The following is a 27,333-nucleotide window of genomic DNA, read 5'->3' on the forward strand; positions in this document are numbered from 1 at the left end:
CTGTTCAGCTCATCTTGATTCCATTTTTCTTTTTAAAAGAAATGTTCAAATAGCTCTCACCATGAAGCCTTTGCAAAAGTAGCCTTCAGTCCCATTCAAAATTACAATGAGGGGTTTCTAATTTGAGATATTTCAATGTCATTAGATCATCACAAAATAAATAAGAGCAACTTTATTTGCTGAATTCAAACTTTTTTTTTTGAATTTTTTTTGTTGTTGAAAAATTATTGTATAACTATTATCAATTATTTTATACCCATCGTCATCATCGCAATCAAATAAAACAACAACATTTAGATTTTTTCAAGATGCGCTTTATTTGAGCACCGATCAAACCGCTGCCGTAACAACTTTCATAAATACATATGTGTGTAGGGGAAATGTGACATTGGCAACAAAGCCAGACAGTATTTTATCTTGAATCGACCTCAAGCTCTGTTGGAAATATTTACAAAATACAAACTGGTGACACCTACTGAAATCCAGTTCATAGACACTACCGCTATAGTGCAACATGCTCTTACAAGAATTGAATCAATTAATGTCTTGAAATTGAAGTTCTATATCAAACTTTGTAAAGGATTACATTTGAAATACCTTCATTCATTTTCTAAAATAAACAGAAGCATATTCAAGCACCTCTGTCAAATATCCACATGAATTTAGAAATTCCAATGTGAACCAAGCTTGTGCTACATTTTCATTTCCGATTGTTCAAAGGTGTACTTTTTAACGCTTGTGGTTCAAACCAAGCAATGTTATTTCCTTTGTCAGGGAGCATGCAGGGGCTCCACTTCAAAGGTAGCGTAGCAATGCTAACACAAGCCCAGCTTGTCTTTGAATAGCAGGTGCACCTTTCTCTTTATCATAAGCTTGAATGATCGAGAAAGCACAAATGATCAAAGTCGCTTGTCTCACTGTCGGCTGCCACGCGGCAGGGGATTAATGGAGAAACGTATTTTCAATCGAAAAATGGTGGCTCACTGTAAGAACTCCAATGGATTCCATATCAGGTACAACAGAAATGTGCTCTCTCTCTTTCTCGCCATGGATATTTAATAAACACGGTTACAAGGCCTTCTGTTGGAACCTCACTGGCCATACCGTGTCCAAGAAAGGTCGTAGGTTGTTTGGAGGCTGCAGAGCCAGCGTGGAAAGTGGCGCCAGAGGGTTTGCCTGGAAGGCGGACACTGGGGGAGGTGGTGGAAGAGGGAGGAAAGGGTGAGCGAGGAGGATGGAGGGAAAGAGGGATGAGAGAGGGACGGGAGAGGGGTGAAGGTAATGAGGTAGGTGGGCGAGCTGAGCTGGGTGGACGTCGGGAGAGGGGCCTGAAGCCGGGGAACGGACTGCGGAGAAGGCCGGGTGCTGTAAAATTAAATGATGGAGGTTGGCCAAAGGGGGGGTGAGTGTAAGGGGAGGAAGGTTGGGGACAGCCAAAAGCCGTTGAAAATCCTCTTGTGGGTTCATGTGTCGGAGTCTTTCTTGAAGGTTGTGACCCGTTTGCACTGTGTGAGGATTCTGTGGAGGCTTGAGTGAGGCCGCAGGCGTGTACGCCTCCCCTTGAGTCCCACACTCGTTTGTCTGTGCCGTGCAAGTGAGGGTTGTCTCCATGGGAACATCTGTGCTCTCTTCACCTTGTTCCAGAACTTTCTGCATGTGCTCTCTGGCCTGTTCCTGGAGGAGTCGATACTTGTCCATCTCCTCTGCGCTAAAGCTGATTGGCTGAGGTGTCTTGTTGTCATCAGACCTAATCTCCGCTGCACACAGATTTGGCATACTGCTTTGGTTGGATTGAACCAAAGCCAAAGGATGTTCACCGTCCAATTTCTGACTCGCTTCTTCATCACCACACTCTTTCTGAATCCGTTCCAATTGTTCTTTCCGCCTCCTTGCTTTTTTTTGGATTGCAGGGAGCTTCCCAATGAGGGGGAGCTGTAATGTCCGCATTGGTTTCTGTGGGACGGGATCACTTTGGCACGGGATGCTTTTGTCTGTGGTCGTAGGAACAGGAGGTTCCTGGTCACAGTCTGACAGTGACTTGGTCCTTTCAAGCTGAGACGTATTGCTCACCCGACAACGATGTTCATTGGGGTCCGGTGAAGATTCTCCAGCATTGAAGGTAAGGTCAGGTGAAAGAGATGTCAAGTCACTTTGCGAGTTTACCTCGGATGGGGCCCTTCTGTATGTCATACCTGAGCAGGTGCTGCTCTTGCTCCATTCCCAGCTGAGCTCAGACACCCTGCTGCTGCAAGGACTGCAGGAACGTGGGCTCTGACTTCTGCTGGTAGACTCTCTTGACGGGCTATACATCCGCCTACTTGTCCACCATTCAGGGCTTGGCACATACCTAGAGTGTCCCGTCCCTGCAGATCCCCACGCACAATTGGGGCTCCACCTACCGTCAGGACCAGTTCTAGACCTGGAGGTCGACCTGCGTGTCCCACTTTCCTCCCAACTGTCGTTGCTTCCCAATGTCCACTTGTCCCAATCCACATCTTCCATGCTTGCTCTCCTGTTGCTTGGACTTAGGCTGGCCCTACTGCCCCACTCCCACCCCAAAGTCTTGTTTCTCCATCTCCATCCAGAATCTAGCCTTTCGTTCTCCCCAAGCCACTCCCATTGGTCTGAGAACAAACCTCGGTCTTTGCAACCCATGCGCCGCCCTCTGTCTGTCTCCCCATAGTATCTTAAACTACTCCCGTTACTGTGAATGAATCTTCTATCCCCGTGGACGACTTTTCTCTTTCTCGCCGGGCTGCCGCTACAGCTGTTGTCAGGGTAACTGCAGTCAATGAAACTCCTGGGGTTGCTATGGTGACCCGATTCCCAAAACAGCTTTGTGTTACATCTTGGTGAGAAAGAGTTTAAGGAGCAGCGAGATCGCCCGGGAATATGCTCCCCTTCGGTGTCAGGTGTACGTCTGGAAAACTGGGAGAAACTACGACACGGTTCCCCCTGCTCTCCGCCAAGCACGAACTGAGATGTCGAGTTCCTGTGAGGTCGTCTCTTTCCGACGGAGACGTAAACTGGCTCGGCCTCCGTTCTCCCTTGGAGACAGCTGCTCCTCCGCACTTTTGCCTCCCGGTGTCCTTTATTGTCTCCCCAACTGTCTCCAGTCTCTCCTCCTCTGGGGCTAACATTGTAGACGGCAGAGACAACACTCTTCACTTTACACCTCCGTGATTGGCGTCCATTTGCGGCCCTTTCCTTCCCCCTCCTCTTTCTCTTTCCCAACTTTGGCTTCTTTACGCCGTGTTTACTCTTTTTGCACGAGATGCCCCCTCGTGGGTGAGTATCGCCCGCACCCTCGCACGCCATCTCGCTCTCACGCCTGTGTGGGCTTATGCATGTCCTGTTTTCGCTAAACTGGGTGACAGATTCTAATTTACAGTTAAGGTCTCCCTCCTGAATGTTCGCTAAGCTGTCTCCCGGAGGAATTGCGAGGTTGATGTCAGAGCTGTCACTATGAGCGGGGTCAAACGGAAAGGAGGACGCCCTCACATGATGATCTATACTTAGCATGCGCGACGACCCTTCTGATCCTCCCCCTGACGATGAAAGGTTTTTGTTCTCGTCTAACAGGTGTGCTTCCGCTTTGACATTCTCCTCAGCTTTTTTCGCCTCGTGCGCCAGACTCATCCCTTTTTGTAAACAGTAACGAGCGTCTGGTGTAAGAATAGCCGGCTCGAGTTGTTCTACCGCTTGCTTTGTGCAGTTTGGGTTGCAGCTATAAGAGATACACGGCTCACACTTGGTGAACTTCAGCAAACCGACAGGCCACCCGACGCAGGTGGACCCATCCTTACGCAAAACGGACACCGCTCCCGATCCCTCCTTCAGCTCACCGCTCTGATTATCTTTCACCGTCTCCTTTATTTCAGTGTCCTCTGCGCAATTTCCTCTCGTATTACTTGGACCAACACCTTCAATTTCCCTTTCAATGTCTTCCAAAATGCCCTTAATCCACTCTCTCATTTGCTCCCGCCTCTCTCTCTCCTCCTCCTCCTGGTCAGAGAAAACCGATGCAGAGGGCTCCAGCCGCGGCCCCCTGCGTGAGAAACAGAAGGACACCCCACGCCTGCCTCCAGCTCTCCCTCGCTCCTCCAGAGGCAGCTGGCAGCCCACTTGCTGATTCACTGCAAAAGGACCTTGATCGGACTCGAGATGAGTGATTAGCGGGGACTCGACCGGAGTAACCAGTGGTGTTTGGGGGAGAGGCCGGCATAGATTTTCTCGCTGGCGGCTCAGTGGAGATGTACCGCCGTGTTTGGCTTGGGGCCTGTGTGTGTGTTTTAAGGCTTCAAATTTGTCCACAGGGCTGCGGGCTTTGTGTTCCGTGTCTTTGTCTTGCTGCTGGCTGACAAGCCTGACAGTACTCCGTAGCTCAAACGTCCTTCCTTGGCCACTGTAATGAAAGACACAACATATTCAATTTCACATTGCTGTCCAAAAGAAATCGGATTTAAAAGAATATCCAGGGGTGTCAAATTTATTTATTTGTAGATACGGTTGCCCTCAGAGAGTCGTGAAATCAAATAAGTGTTTAATCATCTCATATTATCATACGAAAAGTGAAATGTTAGTTATTTATTACACACAACAAACATTTTTAGCAAAGGTCGTGAAATTTAACAGACATTTTCTTTCAAGGGCCATATAAAATGAAGTGGCGGGCCAGATCTGGCCCCCGGGCCTTATGTTTGACACCTATGACTTGGGTATGTACTTATAAATCTTAATTGACAAAATTCCATATTCACCTGTGGCCCACCGACGGCAACTGAGTGCTCCCACATCTGCGGCTGCATCCATCAAATCTAAGAAACATGGAATAGATGCGACGCACTCAAACCTCTACGGAGTGCCGATTTAATTTTACACCCACACACAAACTCACCGCTGGCGTTCCTGCTGCAGCTGTGCTCGCTGGTGGAGGCGTCGGAGAGCTTTCTCCTGCTTGCGTTGATCCTTCCAGGACTTAGAGGCCACATTGCGAGCAAACTCCCTCTGCTTGAGTTCCTTCAGCCTCTGCAGTAAACACACATTAGGGAAGGTTGATTTTTAAACCGCATTTGCATTTGCAGATTTTTCTCTGCAAAATGCGCTCAGTTCATTCCATTCAGCTGAGACAAAAGCGCTTTTTTCCATTAATGCCCAGCTTGAGAGCAATAGCTGGTGAATTCTCGATTAGGGACGCAGTTTGAGTGGCAGACTTTAATGTCAACGCTGAGCTGTTTGGATACCAAGAGTGAAATTTATGCGGGGACGGTTTGATTTTCATGACAGTTTAGGAGTTGCGACTTTTTTTAAAATGTATTTATTTTTATTTAGCACACACAAAATAACACAAATTTCACATGAAGAAGAAAAACATTATCATGTCTTGACAGTAGGACATGATCTAAAAAAAAAAAAATCATGCTACCACAATGCGTTCACGCTGCTTTTTAAAAATAACCAACCGCGCTTTGTTTATGTCGACGAAAACATGTCCGTCAATGTAGCTGTGCCGATTCTCTCAAGGATTCACAGCGCTCTTCTCCGATTTCCTTTTCTGACACACGCTAATCCTTCCTTTATCCACGCTTGGCAGGTGTGTACATGTGCCTGTCTTTGTCTGCTTGTCTGCATCTTGAGGCTAAGGAGGGACTCGGGAGTTGCTGCGCCATTGTCCTCAGACATCTCTCTCGAGTCTCTTTGTCACACGCTTCCAAACGTCTTGGCCATTTGGTGTTTACGTGACGTATTATTTTTGCAGAATACCTGGCAGCATAATTATGATGCACTCATCCCCCCCCTCCTCCCACATGATGTTACTCATTCCCACCTATCATCCAGAATATATCACTTGCATGCACACACCTCAGATTAGCCCCAAAGATATTGGATCTATTTATACACTCACACTCTTTTCACACCTAGATCTCGCGCAGGGGATGACAGACGTCAGGTTAATCTGTGCCGAGTCTTACACAAGCGCTTGTCGTTTTACATTATCATTTGATGCTTAACATCCCACTATCAGCTCACTGAGGACGCTAATGCGGAAGCACTTGTGTGTTGCGGGAGTTGATTGATGCAACATTTGTTACTTCTGCATCCAGCTAATAAGAACTAGTGATATAGTACAAAATCATTTGTCTGTTTGTTAACTTGCTATTTCCTGCTTTGTTGAATAGGACATATGTTAGGAACAGGTGGGTGGTGCCATTATTTTATTTATTTATTTTTGCTCAAACTCCAAAAATATTTCATCGCAAAATTTAAATAATGGAACAACAATTAAAGATTTTTTTAAATTCATTGTTACTATTAGAGGCTTATTTAATCTATTTATTTATTTATATATTTAATTTCATTTTATTCCTCCTTTAACCACGGGAAATGGACAAAATAAAAAAATAAAAATTCAGATCACTAAGAGATAAACAAATTATTTACTCTTCATGAACTGTATAGCTTTCTCATCTAAAATAAATATAGATATATTTTAAAATCTTTTTTTTTTTTAATTCAAATTTATTATTTTTTTAACTATTATTTTCACACACCGGGGCAGTGGAAACTGGGTGATTTTGATTCAAGTATTAAAAAATTCAAATAACTCCATCTGCATATTTATCTTGGTCAACATGTAGGTTATTTTACCACCCTCAGACATTTTATGAAAACTATTTGCATATAATAAGGTGTAGGTCATTGACATTTCCCAAATGGTGTCAATCAAAAATAATCTTCAATTAAATCACACTGGACAAGGAGTCAGTGTTTGACTTGATGGCTTGTGTCAAGTTCCTTTAACGGCAGATCTGTGAGTAATATTCAACATATTCAAGCATTGGGGGGCATACGTAATGAACCGCAGCGAACAAGAAGCGGAAGACGGGCGGCGGACCAAATCAGAGTTGGCATGCTCAAAGCTGTCCATGATGATGAGAGCCGGAAGGAACATGCGAACTTGCGCCGCCTTCCTACTGGAACGGCAGTGCCAGGTTATACTCTTCGCTCATGAAAACGAAAACTATATTTAGCGTGGGCGACAACATCACAGGTACCCTCTTTCTTCCTTTAAATCTCTAATATCATGCCCGACGTGTCCATCTCGCCGCGATCGATATTCCTTAAGACGTGCGACACTTCCAAGCTGTTTGGTGCCTCGCATCATTTTGAAAAATGTCTCCATGCAAATGTCTCTTGATTTAAATGAGGGCCATTTACGTTCTAATGAGCAATCTCAACCATCAACGAAAAACGCTGAGCACGGCTCTTATGCAGACGTTTAACCCTGAATCAATGGCAGACAGCGTAAATGCAATCAGCTTCCATTCTCCAAAGCCAATACTCCTGCAGGGAAGCCATCTTCAGCTGGAATTTCATCTCTTGTCTCCTTGCTCAGCAGTGAACATGCATGCCCCGCTGTGTGTGTGTGTGTGTGTGTGTGTGTGTGTGTTCTCAGCGCCAGTGGCTACTGTCAGCTCACAGCCTCGTGCAGCTTGTTTCCCGCGCCTGCCGCTGGCTAAAACAAAGCATTAACATTGGCCTGCAGTTGCTTCAATCCGTTTCTAAAGAACAATGACAATGTCGGGGAAATAGTCTTATTTAATGTTCATTCCGTGGCCCGGTGTGGGCGTCTGGAAGCCATAGGCGGGCTGGCTCGGTTCGGAGATTGCTACGCCGTCTGTATGTTTATTCTACGACTTGGCAGGACAACACAAAGCCGAACGAGAATGCGGTAACCGCGGAACTTTCAGCTTGTTAGTTCCAAAGTCGAGGCTCGTGTATGAAAATGAGAGCACAGGAGAGGAACCTGCTGCCGGGCCTTTTCCTAACGCTCCATTGGTCTCATCTTGTCCAAACTGGAATAATACAATCATACTTGAGTCATGACTAATAGTTTTTGTTGTTTTGTCTGCTACTGTGTGTTTCTTTGGAAGGAAATAAGAATAGAAAGCTAAATGGAAAAAAAAAAAAGAACAGGTTAACTCATTCACTGACAGCCCAATTACAAAAAGACGTCTATAGCCGTCAATGGCAATGAATGGGTTAATCACGTGTAGGCTACTGTGTTGTGGAAGGAAATAAGAATGGAAAGCTAAATGGAAAAAAAGAGTACAGGTTAACTTATTCACTGAAGGCCCAATTACAAATCGACGTCTATAGCCGTCAATGGTAGCGAACGAGTCAATCACGTCGAGAAGATCCCGCGCATGTAAGACATCTAAGATTTGAGCTTGCAACATTAACTCAAATGCATTTTTTTTTTTCACAAGTACTCAAATGTGTTGCCTCACAACTTTGACACATTTTCGATCATCAGCGCAATTAACCGTTCTGATTCATTTCCATCGATCTCTGCCCGGAGGCTCATTCTTCATCAGTGATGTCATCACCCCTTCACATCAGAACTCATAAGATGTCATCCCAAGTTCATGTGCTGACGTCTATTCCTCCTGTCCACATCAAATATTAATTGCCCTTCATTATTTCTCATCCCTTTCGTTTTCTTATTAGTGATTGAAATCTAATGAGTGTGTGTGCGCCAGGCGCATTGCAACAATTTTTAAGACGACAGTTTTGCATCAACACAATTCCACAACAAGGGGGATCATAACAAATGCCCCTTTGTGTTTTTCATCTCGTCATGTACCTGTTTGTGCGCGTGGTCGTAGGAATTGATGTGGTTGTCAAACTCCTGGTGGCGCAGGTACTGCTTGTCACACAGCTCGCAGTAGAAAAGAGACTTCAGATCCTCCACTGAGCAACCCAATGCTCGCTCGCCGCGTTCCTGCAGAACACACGCGGAAAAATTGAAGTAGGGAGAGACACGACGAGAAATGGAGGCAATAAAGTGACAATAACCTGAAGGCTTAAAGCAGAGCGGTAGCCGTTTACAGCAAATCTGCATCCCGGAGACGCTCTCCCATCGTAATAACCCGGACATCTGCTCTGAGTAGAGACGTTTAACGGCACGCCATTAAAGTACTTTGCCGTAGCATTAGCTTGAGGTTAACAAATGCATCGGATATAAGTGCGGGCCCACGTGAACCCGCTGACACCCTCCGAGAGGATGAAATCTCTGCTGTCTGCTTTTTATTATTTTTTATTATTATTTTTTTTTCTACACATTACAAAAACATTCATGTTCAATTAATTAAAGACTATAAATTGCCTTTTTGTCTAGATGAGCCATTGACTGGTAAACTGGGCTTGTCTCTAGGTGACCTTTGACCCTCATGATAATTTGGACAGATGGAGTCAAATTGAGGCCATCATAAAAGTTTCTCATTAAATTTTGAATCAAGATGAATTTAATGCAAGGTGGAAGCTTACAAGGAGTCAGGGGCAAGGATAAGGAAGTTTGAAATATGGGGGGGGGAAAAGGGCGGGGCTAAATTAAATGCATGATCAGGGAAATGGGGCACAGGTGACAGGAGAAGTGGTGGCGCCTGTGGATTACTCAGGCGTGTTGACAGAAAATGGATAAACTTAAAGGTAACGTTTTGATAACAACTCATTTTCATCTTTTATTGATTGTTAAAAGCTGAGAAGAACATGCCAGCTGTTCATCTATAATTTGAAACTTGGCTTGGGGAAAAAAAGAGTTTTATATAATATTCAGCAGTAGTAATTCATCTACTTGAATTTCATTCAATGCCGACTCAGCGACTTTGCGAATCAATGTTGAATGTGGCTTTTCAGTTTTCAAACTACCAGCAGGTTCTTCAATAGAAAAATACCTAACATGCCAAAAGTCCATTTTTCTATAAAACAACTTCTATTTATTTTTCTGTACAAAAAGTCCCCGAGTCACATCAAAGTCAAATCTACAGAAAAAAAAAAAAACGACAATCGTGGGAGAGGAAAAAAAAAAAAAAAAACAGCAGTATGGATCATCCATAATGCACCACTTGGACTTTTGTGTGTGAATATGCATGCGTGTCCCGGTTGATGTTTTTGTGTGAAGATAAGAATCAGAGAAACAAACTCGCAGCAGATGTGTGTGCAGAACAAGGACAGACTGTACACAAATGGCACGTGGACCCCGGGGGATACATCACTAGCTCACATCTGCCAATGGATAGCCCCCCCTCCCCCCTCCCATCTGAGAATATTCAAAATTGTGCACAGTAGATGTTTGTGTGCGCGTGTATTCATTCCATGCTCGGCTTCAGAATGTAATTTCCCCCAGGCTAGGGTCTGCCAATAAACACTATTGAATTCTGTTCTGCACTGACATGATGGGAATTTAATTTGAGCTTGTCACTTCTTTCTATACTTCTTTTTCCAACTCCATCCTCTTGCCGTCGTCGTTACCCCCCCACCGCCCTCCCTTTTACAGCCCCCCCGTTTGCCCTTTTCTCCTTCTGTCAAACGCCTCGTCTGTGAAGCGAGGCCGGGTCAGACAGTCTGACAGTGCATATCACAGCTCCACATTATGGTATTATTACCATTGAGACTAATGATCCCTGATGTGCATATGAAGGTGATTTTAATTAAAACAAGATGGATCAAATGACTTTCTTTTTCAGCCTCGCTCAGTCTGCAGGTATGCTAGGGGCGGGCGAATGTATTTGGATGGAAGATGGATTAAAAAAAAAAGGTTTTGTGTTGGCTGCTTGATTAAACAACGTCCCAACACTTTTGTCCATATTATATTATTTTATAATATACGTGTATATATTTTTTTTTTGGGCTCGCTCAGTCTGCAGGTAAGCTAGGGTCGGGCGAATGTATTGGGACGGAAGACTGATTAAAAATATAAAAATGGTGTTTCATAAAAGACCGCTTAATTAATCAATGTCCCGATACTTTTCTCCATATATTTTTATTATATTTTTTTTTTTTGGCTCGCTCAGTCTGCAAGTATGCTATTGTATGTATTGGGACGGAAGAATAAATAAGAAATACAATAATAAAATTGGTTTTGTGTTGGCTGCTTGATTAATCAATATCCCAATATTTTTGTCCATATTAGATTTGGAGTCAGAGTGGGTGAGCTGGCTGACAGGATTTTCAACAGAAAGGTAAGTAATAAACATTGATCCTTCGTGCCTGCGAGTGTGTGTGTATTTTATTGATCCATCTTGTCGACCTAAAGCCATGACCAGGAAATGATCCTTTTCTCTGAGTGCTGCCTCAGTGATGGGATTGAAAGGAGTGTGTGTATATGTGTGTGTACTTGCCCCCCGTTTAGTTTGACGCAAGCTAATACAGTGCAATTATCTGTCGAGAAGTCGCTCGGATGTTTACGAGAAAAAGAGAGCGCTCAAAGTCACAACTTGCCATTCTACTAAATTCCAACCCTAAATGTGATTTCTCATGCATCGACAGCCATATGCAAATACAAGTTTGATTTGCGTCGGGAGGGCAAAAAAAAAAAAAGCACAATGATGACCATGAACTTGAATGAGCTCGTGTTTGCTTATGGCTTCAGCCATGCCTCAAATAGGAAAGACTTCTCAAGCAAAAAGTGGAAGGATGTAATTGAATCTGTTGCGGCAAGAAAGTCACACTTAAAATGTTTTCCACATGGCCCGTCTGATTTTTGGACTATGCGTACGCTGATGATATACAATATATTCATGAAAAAGCTCCCGCGAGAGAGCTCCGCTTGTGCAGCAGATTGAATGTGTGCAGTGGAGAATGTATCCTCCTTTTCACCACCTTCATACATCTTCATTACTTTTGTGTATGTGTTCACTTTTGTCAAAGAACAAAATGCCAGTCGGAAATGCATAGCAAATATTTTTGGATATATATATTTTTTTTTTATTTCCCTGCGGCTGCCTTTTATCAGTTAGTTGATAAAAGGGTCAATGGCAGCCTGAATAACATTTTAATGGACAATTTGACAGTAGTGGTGAATTACAAGATGGCTGTAATTGCTCGTGATTTTAAATTTTGCTCATTGTGAGTGGGGCTGAAACAAGTATTCTGAAAGAGACATGAAGAAAAAAAACAAGTCATTTTAGTTAGACTGTGACGATTCATCCCATAATCACATTTACTTTTCATTTCCCACATTCTAAACTATGTTGATTTTGTTAACACGATTGCAAAAATGACGGAAAAATATTGTTCCTCAACTCTTGCCAAAAAAGTACGGCAAAGATTAACCAAGACGCTTGTTGAATTGTAATCCTTCCTAATTTAGCTTGGGCCTTGTCATAGCAATTGGGCATGCTATTTCTAATTGTTTATCAAGCCCAATTAGGCGTTTAATTATCTTAATCCATAATTAGCATCCTAGCCTGGACACACTAATGAAAAGAAACAATTTTATTTACGCTGCCAAATTTGTTTGCGCTCTTAATCTTCTTCTAGGTATCTGTCACATTTATTTATGCATTCAAAAGTTTTTTTTTTTTTCTTTCCCCTTTTGTCTTTCACTCTGCCCTATGGAGCTAATGACACGTTTGCTACTGTAATGATCTAAAGATCTCCGTTAGACAAAGTCAAGCGCACACGCACACGGCTCCAAACGAGACAGCAAAGCGATAATGAGCTGATATTTACAACCTTAATGTATCTCCCTTGACTGCCTTTATTATGCCTTCATGGCCACTACCCGCCCCCCCCCGGGTTATTTATTTGACTGATGCATAAGTATCTGCATGCTCTTACTAGTCAATGTCTGTGTGTTTCTGTCTGCTACTGTTTTACATGTTTGTGCAAAATATCATTCGGGTCCATTTGCAAATACTGCACCGTCAAATCGAGTACAAAATGGCAGATGTGACATTGCAGTAGTTAGCTATGCAGAGCTAAAAGTATGAGGTCATCGCCCAATGTAATGTTGATGCCACAGGTGTCCTAAATAAACACTTAACCAAATCATTTTTTCAAATTTGATCAAATATTTATCAAATAAATTCATTATAAATTAATGAATTATAAATTATATATAAAGTATGAGGTCATCAGTAATGTTTATGCCACAGGTGTACTAAATTAGCAATTCAAATCATTTTTCCAAATATTTATCAAATAAATAAATTAATTATAAATTTATATATTTTTTCAAATATTTATCAAATAAATTAAGTATGAATTAATTAATTATAAATGGATCAATTTGCCACAAAATATTCCTGAATAGTATCATGTGACAAGTTGAATGCCCAAGAACTGAAGAAGAACAAATGTTGGCAGGGCAAGCTTAAAAAAAAAAAAAAAAAAAGTGACAGGATGATGGAAAAAAAGACATTTGCACTTCCATCAATCGCTCTCGACGGCCGAGGTGAAAGATGAAGCCGCGGCAAAGTTGATAATTCGAAGCTCGGCGAGTGCGATAAATACTCCGTTTGCATAAATCGTTTCTTCGTGCCGCTTGTTTAATATTCGTAAGCATGCGGAAACTCAACGTGCTCTCTGACGATTCTTTTTGACACGGATAAACAAAAGTAGGCTGAATGTCACTCAGCAGTTCATCTCGATTTGTCACCAATTCCAAAACTGACTTCAATGCGTTGAAGAAGATGATGAAGCGTGCCGCGCAATCCTCGTTGCTCATATGTTCTGTTTTGTTCTTTCTTGGCCGACATAACAAAAACATTGTGCTTCTCGCTGACCTTTGAGGTTGAGCGGCATGCATGAAACAAACTGAATGAATAAATGATGAGCAGATTATATTTGCTAATGCTCACTGTGCCCTTTGTAGTCGGGTGCGCCGCCTCAGATTTGATCTTCAAACTTTGCATCGGAGTACAGTTGTGATTATGCATATTGTATGCAATTCATTTTAAATGTACTTCTGCATCTTCATGCCATGTAGGCCATGTGGCTCTCTCTATGTTGAATTTAAAGGTTGCTTCCATTGGATGGCAGAAAAGTCATATGTTCCTCCCCACAACGGCGCAAACTCCCCTTTCTTCATCCATGTTCACAGTCAGACTGCACCTTGGGCTTTATGTTTCCTGGTTCACCCAAATAGTGACTTTTATTTGTTTTAACATATGAACTTATTTAAATAAGGCTCTGTTGCAAACTATAACCACAATAATAAACATATTGTAAATGAAATTGCGGCATTATCTTTGTTAAAAAAAATAAAATAAAATGTTAATTCCTGCGTTAGATCTGACAAGACCCAATGCGGTTCACTACAAATGTGAAAAGTGGCCAAAAAAAAATTGCCTTTTCCGTGTTGTGCCAGACTGAAGCACAAATCACAAATCCCTGATAAGTCCCAAGGCCCCGACTGAAACGATCGTTGCGATACGGCCATCAACATTTAATTCCATGTCCATCAAAAGGTGAGTCGAAAGAACCTTTCTAGTGAGCCGCGGATCTTTTTCCCCCAATCCCATTGCCTTCTTTTTCGTCCGAGGGAACATCCAGCTTTATCTCTTCTCCACAGGTGCCTTCTATATGCGGTGCACGCTGTCATTGATCAGCGCTGTTATGTGCCAAAATTCACTGCCCAGAATGCGGGCGTGCATGCGTGGGGGCAAGGTGAACACACTTGAGTCTTAAGTCAGAGTGGATGCCCTTCTTTTTTTTTTTTTTTTTAACAAGGTTATTATAATTAAAGAAAATGAATGGAATCAGTAAAACAAAAATTGAAAAATAATCATGGTAATATGAATAAAATAAAATAGAATAGAATTGAATTGAATTAAATAGAGCTTCATTTTAGGCCAAATGAATTAAACAGACTAAATTTGGAAAAAACAAAAGTCAAAATAAAATTGACCAGTCTAATCAAAAAAATCCCAAACTATTAAAGCCCTGGTGCAAACTTAACTTGACTGGTGCAAAGTATCCAAATTCCTAAACTTCCCGAAACTATAGTCAAATTTTTTTTCTTACTGCATATTTATCATTTCCTCCCTCCCCTCTCTCACTTCGCTCTTTAGGGACTTGTATTTGTTTCTCTGAAAGGCAATTTTTGCTTTTCCTTGCCCTTCTCTGAGCACATTAAGGCTCACCCCATAAAAGCAATTACAGGAAGACAAAAGACTGCGATTGTAAAGGATGTAGCCGTGAGCTTGTCTCATGGTCTCTCCGACAGAACATGTATCCGGTAATTATGTGCCGCATGGAGCCTGTTTTCGTTCTTGTTTTCCCCCTGGTGCTCCCTCCGCCGTAGATCTGAGGCAGGAGTAACTCCAGTCAATTGAAACCCATTCCTCTTCAGATGCTTTGGAGATTTTTGTATTCGTCCACACTCTGTTTTGCTTTCACCGTTTCTCCTCCTCAACAACACTCCGTTCTCTCGGGTACGCTCAGTGTCAGCTCTTGACAGGACTTGTCCATTCACTGTCCTTCCATCAGCCTTCTTTCCTAAAATACCATCTCTGGTATCAAGTACTTTCTGGTAAATGGCAAAAAACGGAGCACACCATCGTGTTATTTACACTAAAGGCATACTCTCCATCAGTGAACGTGTGCTCTTATCTTTCTGATTTGACACCCTCGGAGAGGATTGCGTCCGTTTTGTGGCTCGATCAAACTTTAATCTGACATCCAAGAGTGATGACACAAATGAAAAAGACAAGTTAAGAAGATGGAGGTAATCAGTGTTGGAGATTTACGAAGATTTTCAGATTGCATGCTACGTCCTTAACGTTAGGCTAAATTTTAGGGAGGGAACACACACGTGCACAACAGTCCAATTTTGTCCTAGCCCACACTCTGAGATTGAAGCTGTTAAGACCCTGTGCTGGATCAAGGACTCAAATCCCAGCAGGACTCGCTCAGCAGCTCACTTTGTCTTTCTCGGCGTCTCACGCCGCATCTCGTCGCATCTCCCGGGTACGGCTGCATTAGTATGTATGTTTGCGGAGCGCTCGGAGTTTAGAGCTTTATGTCGCCTATTAGATGAAGATTTGACACCCGTGTGCAGCTGTAAAAACTCCCCTCTTGTCGTTGTGTTCATATTCCATCCCCGGAGAGATGCTGCGTGAAGCGAGCCAAGTCTTGAAAGACATTGTTTTGCTTAGTGGGGTAATTTTGCGAATCAATGATTTCGTTAGAGGAGTAACTTTAATTTCTTGGAACGATTTCAGGGTTTTTTTTTTTCTGGCAGGTTAATCCCAGGGACCTGAAGCAATCTTTTTTTTTTAATACCGTCAAGAGTTTGACATTGTGTATAACAGCAAACTTTCTTGTCTAAAAGCAAAGTTTAGTTTATTCTAGAAAACTAGATCTACTCTAATTAATTTGAGAACATTTATTGTGGAGACTTTGAAAATCAAAACTCAAACAAATATTACTGATATAAGTATTTTAGACTCCATTAATATAATTAGTGTACTATGTAGCAAACTGTAATTCATTCCTAGTTCTGTGCAGCGAGTAGATTTTAGATTAATTTCATATCTTATTAGCCACGCGCAATACTGTTGTAGCTAGCTAAAGCTCACCGCTACATTTAGCTAGCTTCTGCGGCGTGAGTAGCCCCAATCTACTCAAACCTCTGACTTGCTTCACTTCTTGTCCATCCAGCTCATCCAAGCTTTATGCGACCTCGACAGTTGATTTGTAATTTTGCAATTCAGTGTGTTTTCACGAGGCACAAAATATAAATTGCCCGTCACAAACTGCAACGCGAAACCGCTTATTTTGAGAGCTAGCAATCATTTGTGCCTTTCTCCTTTTATCTCTCTGCCGCTCCATCCAGCTTTTCTTTTATATTTTGCTATGACTGGATTAAAACCAAAGAAAGAGAGGCAGGGGGATGAAAAGCGGACAAAAGCTTATTAAAGATGTGATGACATTAAGCTATATGAAAATAAATTAAGGACGAAGTGCGTGAGGGTGCCTGTGGATGGCATTTTATTTATTCTTGAGAATGAAGGGTGAGGAGAGGCGAGAAGTGTGGCGTTGGGTTGTGGAGCACTTTAATCAAGGGGCGAGAAATCCTGCATGTCCCTCTCCGTTATCCATTATTGATGCTTGCCTGAGCTAGCCTGATGAATCATTAAGCTACTCATCAGGCCGGGGAATTCCGCCTCCTCCTTGGCCGATGACACTCATTTATATAAATAACTTAGTCATATTTTTTTGCCCATGTTCAAAAACATAAGAATTCATCTTGTTTTGTGATTTGTCACGGCTCGGATTAGTCGTTCTTTTTAGCTTTTCCAACACCTTGTTGTTACACCTCGGCAGGATAAGTGAACTTGGCTCAGATGGAGAAGTGCTCTTTCGTGCCTCGTTTGCGCATGTGGCTTTTTCCAGATCACAGCGGGAGGGATTTTGCATATGCATTCTGAAGAAACGCACAAAAAACATGCTGGTTGAGAAAGAGAGCGATGCAGCAGAAATGTCAGAGAGGGAAGAATAAGTCGCATAAGGGAAGTATGTTTACGGCTTGCCTGTGGGTTTGGAGGGAAAGTGGAGGAAGTAATGAATACCCGTGAAATGATGATGCACACACGCAAACATATTTATTCTCAAGTGTAGGGTTCAATCTGCATAAAAAAAAAAAAATCCTGCTGCGACTCATGATATTGTTGACTCCATTGTGGCTCATGTAAAGACTGGTCGGGACAAACGGAATGAATTATTAGGATCTGTGTTTTGATTCCTAGTCAAGATCGTTACCACCAGCAGCTCGACGCTATCGCAAACTTCTAGCGGGATGTTGTAATACATTTGAGAACACCCCATAATGATGGAACTTTTCTTTATGTCCTTCCAACAATTTTATACACTATCTGCATTGTAAACACTGCACACAAAGTTTTCACGATATCACAAAATCAGCCTTTACGACTGTACTTCAGAATTTATATGGGTTGCAAAATCTAAAATTGCCCTATTTTATTTTTTTTATATGCACACACAGTTAGCAGCTTGAGATTCAAGTGTGCTATCATCATGGACACAAAGGGTTGAGCAACACAAATGATAATACCAGCATGCATATATTCTTTATCCTGTGAGTAGATTATGACAGCTCACTGAGGAGACATGTCTGTATTATACTGCCCCCTGGTGGCCAAGGCACAATCTCCGAAAGGAGAAACCCTTTCACGACTGGTTAATTTCGAAATATGCATATATGGATAGGTGAGATGGGACGCGTCCGAGTGTAATTATTAATTTATTTTGAGTTGTATTTTCTCGATACCTTGACATGCCATTAAGGAGAGTATTTTGTTACTGTGGTTGCATATTACAAAATGTTAAAAAATACATTATTAAAAAAAAACATAAGTCATAAACTCCACTATAGTTGTTTTTTGACAGGTATGATTTAATGATGTGACGCTTCTGAAATTGCCTTTTCATCTATAAATCCTTCACCCGGCAATGACCCTTTCTCCACACGCCAGGAGTTCCCCTCAGGGACATCTGATGGTGGGCAGAAGGGGAAAATTCAAGGTTAAGAGGTCAATTTAAGCGTGACTGTCAGTAAGTTTGAAAATGAAAACATTACATTCTTATTTTCTATACCACGTATTCTCATGGGGGTTGCTGGTAACTGACCATCGGTACCAACCTGCTTGCCAGTCAATCGGAGGGCACCATCCCAAAAAAAAAATTAATCCCTAGTCGGAATTTACTTTTTTTCCACGAGCATGATAAATGAAAGTGTCCCATTTTTCCTTCAACTCACACCTCCAGATACACTTTTTTTAAGGAAAGACTATTTTAAGTATATAAGCCAATTTGGAATGTGCATGCCACATTTTGAATAATTATTCTGCTTCCTTTTTGGTTGGGCTTTTAAACTGTAGCATTTTGAATTAATGCCAGCACTGCAAAAAAAGATGGCAAACTCATTTTAATCTTAGGTTTTTAGGAAGGTGAGATGCAGGGAATTCTTCATCCTCTTTGATCTATGAATCCAAAATGCCTTCTAGTTATTATTTTCATAAAGCCTACAAATGTAGCATGCTTCTGTGAGCAAGGCGGATCGAAAGATCAAACTGAGAATAAATTCCAGGTTGCTTTATTCCGACCTGGGTCTCTTCTGGTCTGGGAGTAATTTGTTGGCTTGTGCTCAACCAGAGGGTGCTGGTTCACAGCGTCTCGCTCTCTCAATGAATCATCCCTCCTCTAGAGAAGAGATAATTAATTTGTCTGAGCTGCTTTTAACCCGAGCAGCATGTCAGCCGTGGAATGGTACGCACCGCCGGCATTTGAAAACATGGGTACAACGTGGCCAACCTACAAGTGCATGGAGGAGCTAATGCATAAATCCATCTCCATGCAGTATACAAACATTGATGCATGAATCCAGTCAGAGAGGCAGAATAAGGAATCAATAAAAAAAAAAAAAGGAAATTATTGAATGGCAAGTTCCTTGAAAGATTTTCCCTCACTATGCCTCAGCAATATTCCATCAGTATTTCCATCACACAAAACACACACCAACTTCAATATATGGCTGGTGTACTCACAAACATGGGCACTTGCGCACACACCCATACGCGGCCGGTAGGAGTCAAAGGTTATACTCCTGAAAAATGAATGTGCTGGAGAAATGAGAAGGAGAGCAATGTGAAATGGCTGAAGGAAGATGAGGGTCACCAATGTGGTGACCTCAGACAAGGAGCACATTAATAGCAGACCGTCCCACTCTAAAAAAAAAAAAAAAATATATATATATATATTTTTTTTTAATATATTTTAATTTTTTTATATATATATTTATATATATATTTTTTTTTAATTTATATATGTATATATATATATATATATGTATATATTTTTCTTAATTTTTTTTAACAGAATTTTTTTGGGTGCTGTTTCATTTGATTCTTCAACACGTGTCATTCACTTTGAAACCGAGCTGCTGTTCCAGATGGTTGGCCAAATCGTCTTGTAATTATCAAACACACGTTAATTGCGTTAGTGAGAGTGTTTTTTTTTATATGTGGTGGTGTGACTCCAGGTAATTATCTGATGCTGAGATCACTAATGACCACACATGCAAACATCTGTCCCCGGGTAATGTGCAAACTTAGAGCTAGAACAAATGCTTTGTGTGTGTGTGTGGGGGGGGGGGTTGTCATGTTTTCAAGTTTTGCTCCGGTAATGTGGTATAGGTGTACATAATTCATGTAGGCGCAAACGTTATTTTTAAACTGTTTTAATTGGCTTTAGTTATGAATTCCATATGATCAAAAACAAGGAAAGTGTGAAACGACTCTAATTAAAACCAAATCAAGAAAAATAAATTGTACAGTACATTGATACGGATGACAAAAATTGCAGTATAGAGTGTTGTGTATGATCACAAAAGTTGAAGGAAACTTCATGAGGACTTTATGGATCCCAGTGGGGACATTTAAGTGTTCCAGCAGCATTGATTCATGTCAGACAAAACAAATCTGAGAGAAATAAAGTGAAATTAAAATAAAATAACAACAATAAAACAATAATGTATGTTCTCCTGGAGAAGCCCACGGGCCTTGAAGGCTAAAGCAGAATGACCGAGGAGAGGTCCGAAATTAACGGCCTGGAGCCTAGGTGCCTTTTGAGTGCCCATAAAACTTTTATGTCTTTTTTTTTCTTTCTTTTTACTTTTCTTATAAACTCAAACTTTTTTTTCGCTCCCCCCAGGCTGACAATAAACTGTATTCTCTCTTGCGCAATATGTTGTTATTAGGGAGCAATTCTAAGTGTTGAAAATAACCATTTTGCATGTATATGTGAAATTGTATTTATGGATAAATTTACTATTTAATAAAGGAAGGTTCTGTATGTTAAAAAAAAAAAAAAAAAAATCGCACTGGTGGTTACGCACCATGAATCCAATCTGATGACATATTGTGTGCTGCCACCGCCCCTCCCTTTCTGTTTTTATCACACGCCGGCCGCCCTCCCCGTGCTCATAGAAATAATTTATCAAAAGCCTCAAATGGTCTTTCAAGTCATGTAAGTTCAGCCTTTCTGCTAGTGTGTGTATACAGCAGTAAACCGCAGGTCAAAGGTCAAATAGATAAGCTCCAGTGAGTCATCCATCAGTTAAGTAAATAAATAACATCTCAATCCAGTAGATGAGCAAGGGTCACACAAAGCCAAAAACACAAACTCCAAAAGCACTATTTGCACTTTGTAAACAAACAGGAGTTAAATGTGTGAGGTAAGAAAAAAAACGATAAGATAACTGGTACACTGGGGAGAAAAGCAAATCAAAGAAAGCCCAGATTGAGTTTGGAAAAGAAAACGGCAAAGAGCCATAACGTAAACATAGCGTATTTCCTCGGGGGAGTCATCCTGGCTATCAAGTGGAGGTTATTATGCTATGAAGCGCTAATGAATTCATTAGCTAAATGAAATGTCAATAAAGAGCTTGAGAGAGTGCGAAAATCAATGCAGAGCGTCTCATTTGCTCGCCCCCTCCTCTTTGGCTTTGTCCCGGCTTACCCATCCATCCCAATTACCCCCCCCCCAACCCCCCCATATGGTCACAGTGAGTGTGATGGAGGACATAAGTGGTGATCAGCACGAGCACTTTGCAGTGGTCAGCAAGATCGAGGCAGTCTTACACTACTTCAGCATTCAGCCATACTCACCTGCCCACTTTGAAACGGTTTTACTTTGCCGAGTGTGTGTGTGTGTCTTTGTGATTGTGAGTGACCGCAGTATTAGAAGCCTTGATTCCATAACAACCTTTCAAGTGTTCAAGCAACAACTCGATGGCCGCGTTTATTTCATTTCAACCTTGTGTAAACCCTTTAAATCCTACCATAAAGTATAATCTACTTCTAAGCCACTGTGGGCTAAAGACAACTCAGAAGTGGTAAACAATGTCGGCGGAGACAAGCTAAAGAAAATATTGAAGAAAAAGAGCTTGAGAAAACGGCGCTATTTAAGCTAGCAGGAAGAGCTTGAGAAAATGGCGCTATTTAAGCTAGCAGGATCGCGTACTCAAAAGTGCTCAATTCTTCAAGTAGGCCTTGCAATTTAATTGTTAAAAATGAATTTAATGTATAAATCCGTAAATAGTATTGATTTTATAAACGCCCTTGTTTAGCCCTCGTATACAGTGTAATTAGGAAATAAAAACAGAATAGTTTAAGCTAACAGGACCGCGTACTCAAAAGTGCTCAATTGATTTTTCAAGTAGGCCTTGCAATTTAATTGTTAAAAATGAATTTAATGTATAAATCAGTAAATTGCATTGATTTAATAAACACCCTTGTTTAGCCCTCGTATACAGTGTAATTAGGAAATAAAAACAGAATAGTTTATTCCATTATATTAAAATGACAGCTGCACACATTGGCGATAAAAGTTGATGGGTCGGGAAAAAAAATAAGCACCAAATGACTCGTTCAAAAACCACACCCACATTTTTATGTGTTATTTAACTTAGAAATTAATTACAATAACAGGGCTGTACCATGTTGGGAGGGGGGGGGGTGTAGGTGCTTGGTTGGTGGAAGGAATGTTTCAATCATGAATAAATCATTCAAAATATTAAACAAATATAAAATTAGATTTTCCACATCTCTGTTCTGGATGATCAATTGCCTAAGATGTTGACACCAAGGGGAATGACGAAATCAGGCTTTCTTACGTTTTCCTTGAGGCTTCAAATCTCATCTCCCCAACTTCCAACAATTCTCGTGCTCCTTTGTCGCATTGCAATGTGACAAAGATTGCGAGGAAAGTATCGAACCAATCGGCTTGTCTCTGGTTCATTTGTATTTTATTTATGTTTTACACCTCTAAATTGTTGGGGGCATATGTTTAAACGCCAAGTCATTTCCATAAAGACTGCTCGTCACCGCCCCCCCCCCCCCCCCCCTTGGTGTCGCAAGGGGTGCACGCGCATCTGCGTTGGCACTCATTCTGACACCGGGCACCGATTCATCTGTTTTCTGCAACGGCAGTTAAATATACATCAAAGCGGATGTTCATTTTAGTATGCATGCACAAGGCAATATAATATTCTACTGGAGGAGGGAGGGGGAGCAAGGGGGGTGTCTCCAAAAGTCCCATGATCATAAATCAATTCAAAGATGGGCCTCTGTCCTTTTGTGTTGCTTTTGTTTCACCTTCCTGTTGTCAATAAAAGACATTCAAAGCGCCAATGAGATTTTGAAGACCGATTCATCGGTGACTGTTAAGCGAAAATGGAATTAGGGGGACGGCAGTCATAGCTAATTGGCGAGCAAGTATGAACGTGTTATGTCGACATAGCGGGCAGTCATCATCCTTCGGACTCATTCCTTAATGAGAAGATGAGATTTCTAATAAATCTCTTTTGTGAAATGGTCCGCTAAATGTTTGATTTGTAAAGAAACACATTTTAAAAATGGTAAGCGACAACATGTAGCGGCTGCAATCTGATTGGACAAAAAAATAATTGATACAAAAAAGATATTTGAAGCTAAGAAAAAAGCTACAAAATGAAGAAACTAAACTTTTGGTGTCACTTTTGGTATCTTGAAATGTAATCGGTCAGTTATTGTTGAAAGGGGTCTGCTAAATGCTAGTCGCTAACTCAATCAATGTTGGTTGCATGCTACTTCCGTGTAGCTTTTAATTTGTTAGCATTGTCGTTTGTGTTGTGCGCAAATTGAGACAAGATCATTATTCAATTATTTTTTGTTTGCTGAATTAAGATTTCATACCAATTCTCTCTTTCCTTAATCAATTGATGAAGAGGCATTTCATCATGTTTTTGTTTGTGTCCTCTTCAATGTGAAGGACAAATTGGCACTCACCTTGTCTGAGAAGACATCTCACCAAGGTGCAATGTTTCAGCAAACACAAACCATTCCATTCAAACAGGCTTGACCACAACACTGTTTATCCTTTTGACAGGCACATAAATTGGGCCGTGTCCACACGGACGCGGATAAATATGGAAGCGTGTATATTTGTCTGACCTTCCCGATACCCTCTTCGTCAGCTTTTATCGAACTTTCAAGCTTTGCGCATGTAGATTTGTCTTTATCAACGCCGACACGGGCCTTATCGTCTTCAAGCCGCAACTCGGACAGAATTCAAATGACCTCTTCCGCTTCGCAACTTAATAACACTAAAGCGTTAGCTCGGACTAAATAGGTGCTTGATGCCTCATTACTTTGTGATAATCATCCATCCTGTTTGTGCTTCCTGTTAAATTAAGTAAAGCATCCTCATGCCAGGAAATTATTTGAACTCGATTACAAATCAGAGGTGGCACAATCCAAATTATGTACATATATTTTCTTCATCCGCTCCTTTTACGTGAACATTAATTTGGAAAAATAATTTATTGCAAGATCAGTGAACTGACAAAACAAACTTTTTAAGGTTATGTAAATTCTTGTAATCTATTAAAAGTGAAACATCCCCCAAAAACTTTTGCGGCTTAAACTTTTACAGTTAACTTTTGAGTCTTTGTCAGCAGCAGCGTACCAAGGTGTTCATAATAAAAGAATTGACGTAACGATGAACATTTGATAGCTTGTCGCGCGATTGTTTGCATGTGGCGAACAGAAGAGCTAAGGGAGCGTAGCAAGTAGCAACAGACGGATGAGACATCAAAAGAGCGAGTAGAGAGGTGAAGGCGGACAGATGAAACGCACACTTAATACAGGGTGTCACCGTTCAATATTTCAGCAATGACATTTCAACACATGTAAGTTTGTCAAGAAAGATGTTGCGCAATCTGATGGATTAACATTGTGTCATGTCTCTTTTTCGAAAAGCCATCAGGGAAAAATTGCTGCCTGCGTGCAAGACCAAATTAGTCCTAATGAGAACTGTTGTTTTATCCAAGTTGCATTTTAGACAAAAAACAAATATTTAATCAGTCTCCTTTTAGTTAAAAGTTGTCGACGTTTCCAAAGGGGCCAATTAAAAAATATTGAGCAGTGTAATTGTGTAACATTGTACTGATTACTCTCTATTTGTTAACAAAGCTTTTTCCCCCCCAAACTTATCTCGCAATAAACACCAATTATCAAGTTATAAAACCAAAACATTTTTTGTAGCTGTAAAAATCACGATTACAGAGGATGACGTTCAGTAATTTTCCAACAAAATATTTTGTGTCTCAAACCAGATAGTATGCCACCATCTAGTGGTTGACAGAGGAATTACATCCAAATCAGACTTGTATTTTTTTTTTAAATCCACAAAATAGCAGTCCTCTAAGCCTGTTTTCAGAAGAGGCAAGTTTCCAGGTGTTGAATCCAACTTTTTTTCAGTATCTCTTCCAGTCTTATTACTATCACCTAGCGAGAGCGGGCCAAACGTGACAGAATGCTAATGACTCCAGAGAGAACACAAGGATGAATACCAGCTGCTGTTTTCTGCCTTACGCAGCAAACTTTTCATAACTTCCAACACTTTATCTTATCTCACATTAGGCGCTCATGAAAAATGCGTGATGAGGGCACTTGCACACACACACATGCACAAACACACACCGTTTGACACCAAATGCCATTGTAGTGGCTGAAAAGAACCAGTGGCACTAAGAAAAGGTCAGAGTCCTTCAAATAGTCTAGACCGGTACCCACACACACATCCTATTAGTAACACACCTCAGGTAATTAGTGCTATTTACAACAAGGCAGCTCATCTCATCCCCAAAGCACTCTAATGCAATTCCATTTGTTTAATTCTCATTGCCTTGGGAGGCAGAATTAGCATGCGGAGACAATGACTTTTTGCTTGAATACCCAATTCTGGCATTTACATTCTTATCCCCCCCCCCACATAATAATAATAAAAAAACAATAATAAAAGCAATACAGCTCAGTCATCAAGTCATTAAAGAGGTTTGCCTGTGGCTGGGAGACTTTCCTACCACTTTAATGTGAGGCAGCATTTTCCAAAAAGCACAACTGTATAAGATACATTCAGGAGAGGGGAGGGGGGTACTTACCGGTGACTCACACGCTGCTGTGGTGCACAACGGCCCCCTGAAGACCCCCTTGACGCGCCGAAAGTGTCCGTTGCTGAGGTGCGTGGAGCTGATCACCAGGTAGTAACAGGCGCCGCACGCCATCCCGGGGGAATCGCGGGGCTTGGGGCCCATCCGCGGCCGCCTTTCCGTCGCCTCCCTGCGGCGTCCCGAAGTGCGTCAAAGTCGGCGCAGGTGAGGACCGCCTCCCTCCTCACGCCCCCCCACTGCACCGCCACTCACTCGTAAGTGCGCACATGGTCAGTAAGAATGAGAAGTCATGTCACAAAAAGCTGAGTGTCTGGAAAGCCGCGCTTGACATGCTGTCCTCGGTCAAGGAGAGATGAATGAATGCGCGCCTCTTTTGGAGGGGGCTCCGGTTTGTGTCTAACCCCCCCACCTCTGTGCCCCTCACCCCTTCTTCCTCTCGGGTTAATGCACTTTTGCAGCTCCTACTCGGCGCACGGAAAGATGTTGGAGGAGGAGGAGGAGGTGTGACGCTCTTCCCTCCTCCCCCGACTCTTCTCTGCTTCTTGATGGCTTCTATTGATTGGCACCAGATTTAAGATGTCCCCCGTGCTATGAATTAAATCCAGAGGTGTGCGAGGTGGCGGAGGCGTAAATCCATCCACAGGAGTTATGGTCGAGGCTCCAGCCGATCAAGGCAGGCTGATGTGGATCAAATTCTTTCCCACGGAAGAAATATACACACTCTCTCTCGTCTCCTCATCCTCTCTCTCTCGCTTGCTCTCAGCCTTCTCTCTCTCGCTCTCTCTCTCTCGCTTCCCCTGATCTATTCTGTGTCAGCATGTGCGTATGGATGAAATTCCGCTCAGTGTGAATGGATTGCTTTCCACTCGAGTGTGTGTGTGTGTGTGGAGGGGGTGTATGGTTGTGGGTTTGTTTGGGATTTGCTTTATTAATCTGACACGAATTCAATAATGCGTTTTAAGTTTTTAAGATGAGGCGTTGAGTCGTAGCGGGAGCAGCGTAGTTGGGGAGCTGTTCACTCACGTAGTGCTGAAACTAAAGCAGGCACAGCCAAGTTGACGAGACACATATTAATCACCCCCCTCCCGCGCCCCCTACGATTTTAAATAGTTTGGTTAATACACCACCAGGATTAAGAATTATAGTACACTTTATGCAACCTATTTCTGGTTTGCTGAAATTAGCCCATTTGAGAGAATTGGCTTGTAACTATAAAACTTGCCCCTTAAACTGCTGGGATGCAAAACAAACAACTTCTGGGCTATAGGCGAGTACGAATTTCATTAGCATGATAAGCTAAAGGATCGACAGGCAGGCAAGAGTGAACTTGATGGTGTGCGATAGATATATACAACATGATAAACATTTTGTATAACCTCGATACTAAAACAGTAAAAAATGGTGTTAATACCTTTTTCAGAGTTTCAAATTCAAGCAGCGTGTTATTGTGGCTAAGGCTGAAGTTATTATTTTGAATAGAATTAGAATGTGTAGGTGTACTGTACGTGACGATCGGGCCAGAGTGCACATAT

At 41.8% G+C, this 27,333-nt stretch overlaps 1 protein-coding gene across 1 annotated transcript; it reads right to left on the reverse strand.

The window, feature by feature from the left end:
• Positions 1 to 298: 298 nt before the first annotated feature.
• Positions 299 to 26,842, reverse strand: LOC119136063 (G patch domain-containing protein 8). Its single transcript, XM_037274203.1, has 5 exons — positions 25,793 to 26,842; positions 8,648 to 8,785; positions 4,898 to 5,028; positions 4,761 to 4,817; positions 299 to 4,405 (listed from the first exon to the last, which is right to left on the reverse strand). The coding sequence occupies exons 1-5, from the start codon at positions 25,943 to 25,945 to the stop codon at positions 1,069 to 1,071; spliced, it is 3,816 nt and encodes a 1,271-aa protein (XP_037130098.1). The 5' UTR covers positions 25,946 to 26,842; the 3' UTR covers positions 299 to 1,068.
• Between the last annotated feature and the right edge of the window lie 491 nt (positions 26,843 to 27,333).

This window comes from Syngnathus acus, chromosome 16, assembly GCF_901709675.1.
Source record: "Syngnathus acus chromosome 16, fSynAcu1.2, whole genome shotgun sequence".
NCBI lineage: Eukaryota > Metazoa > Chordata > Actinopteri > Syngnathiformes > Syngnathidae > Syngnathus > Syngnathus acus.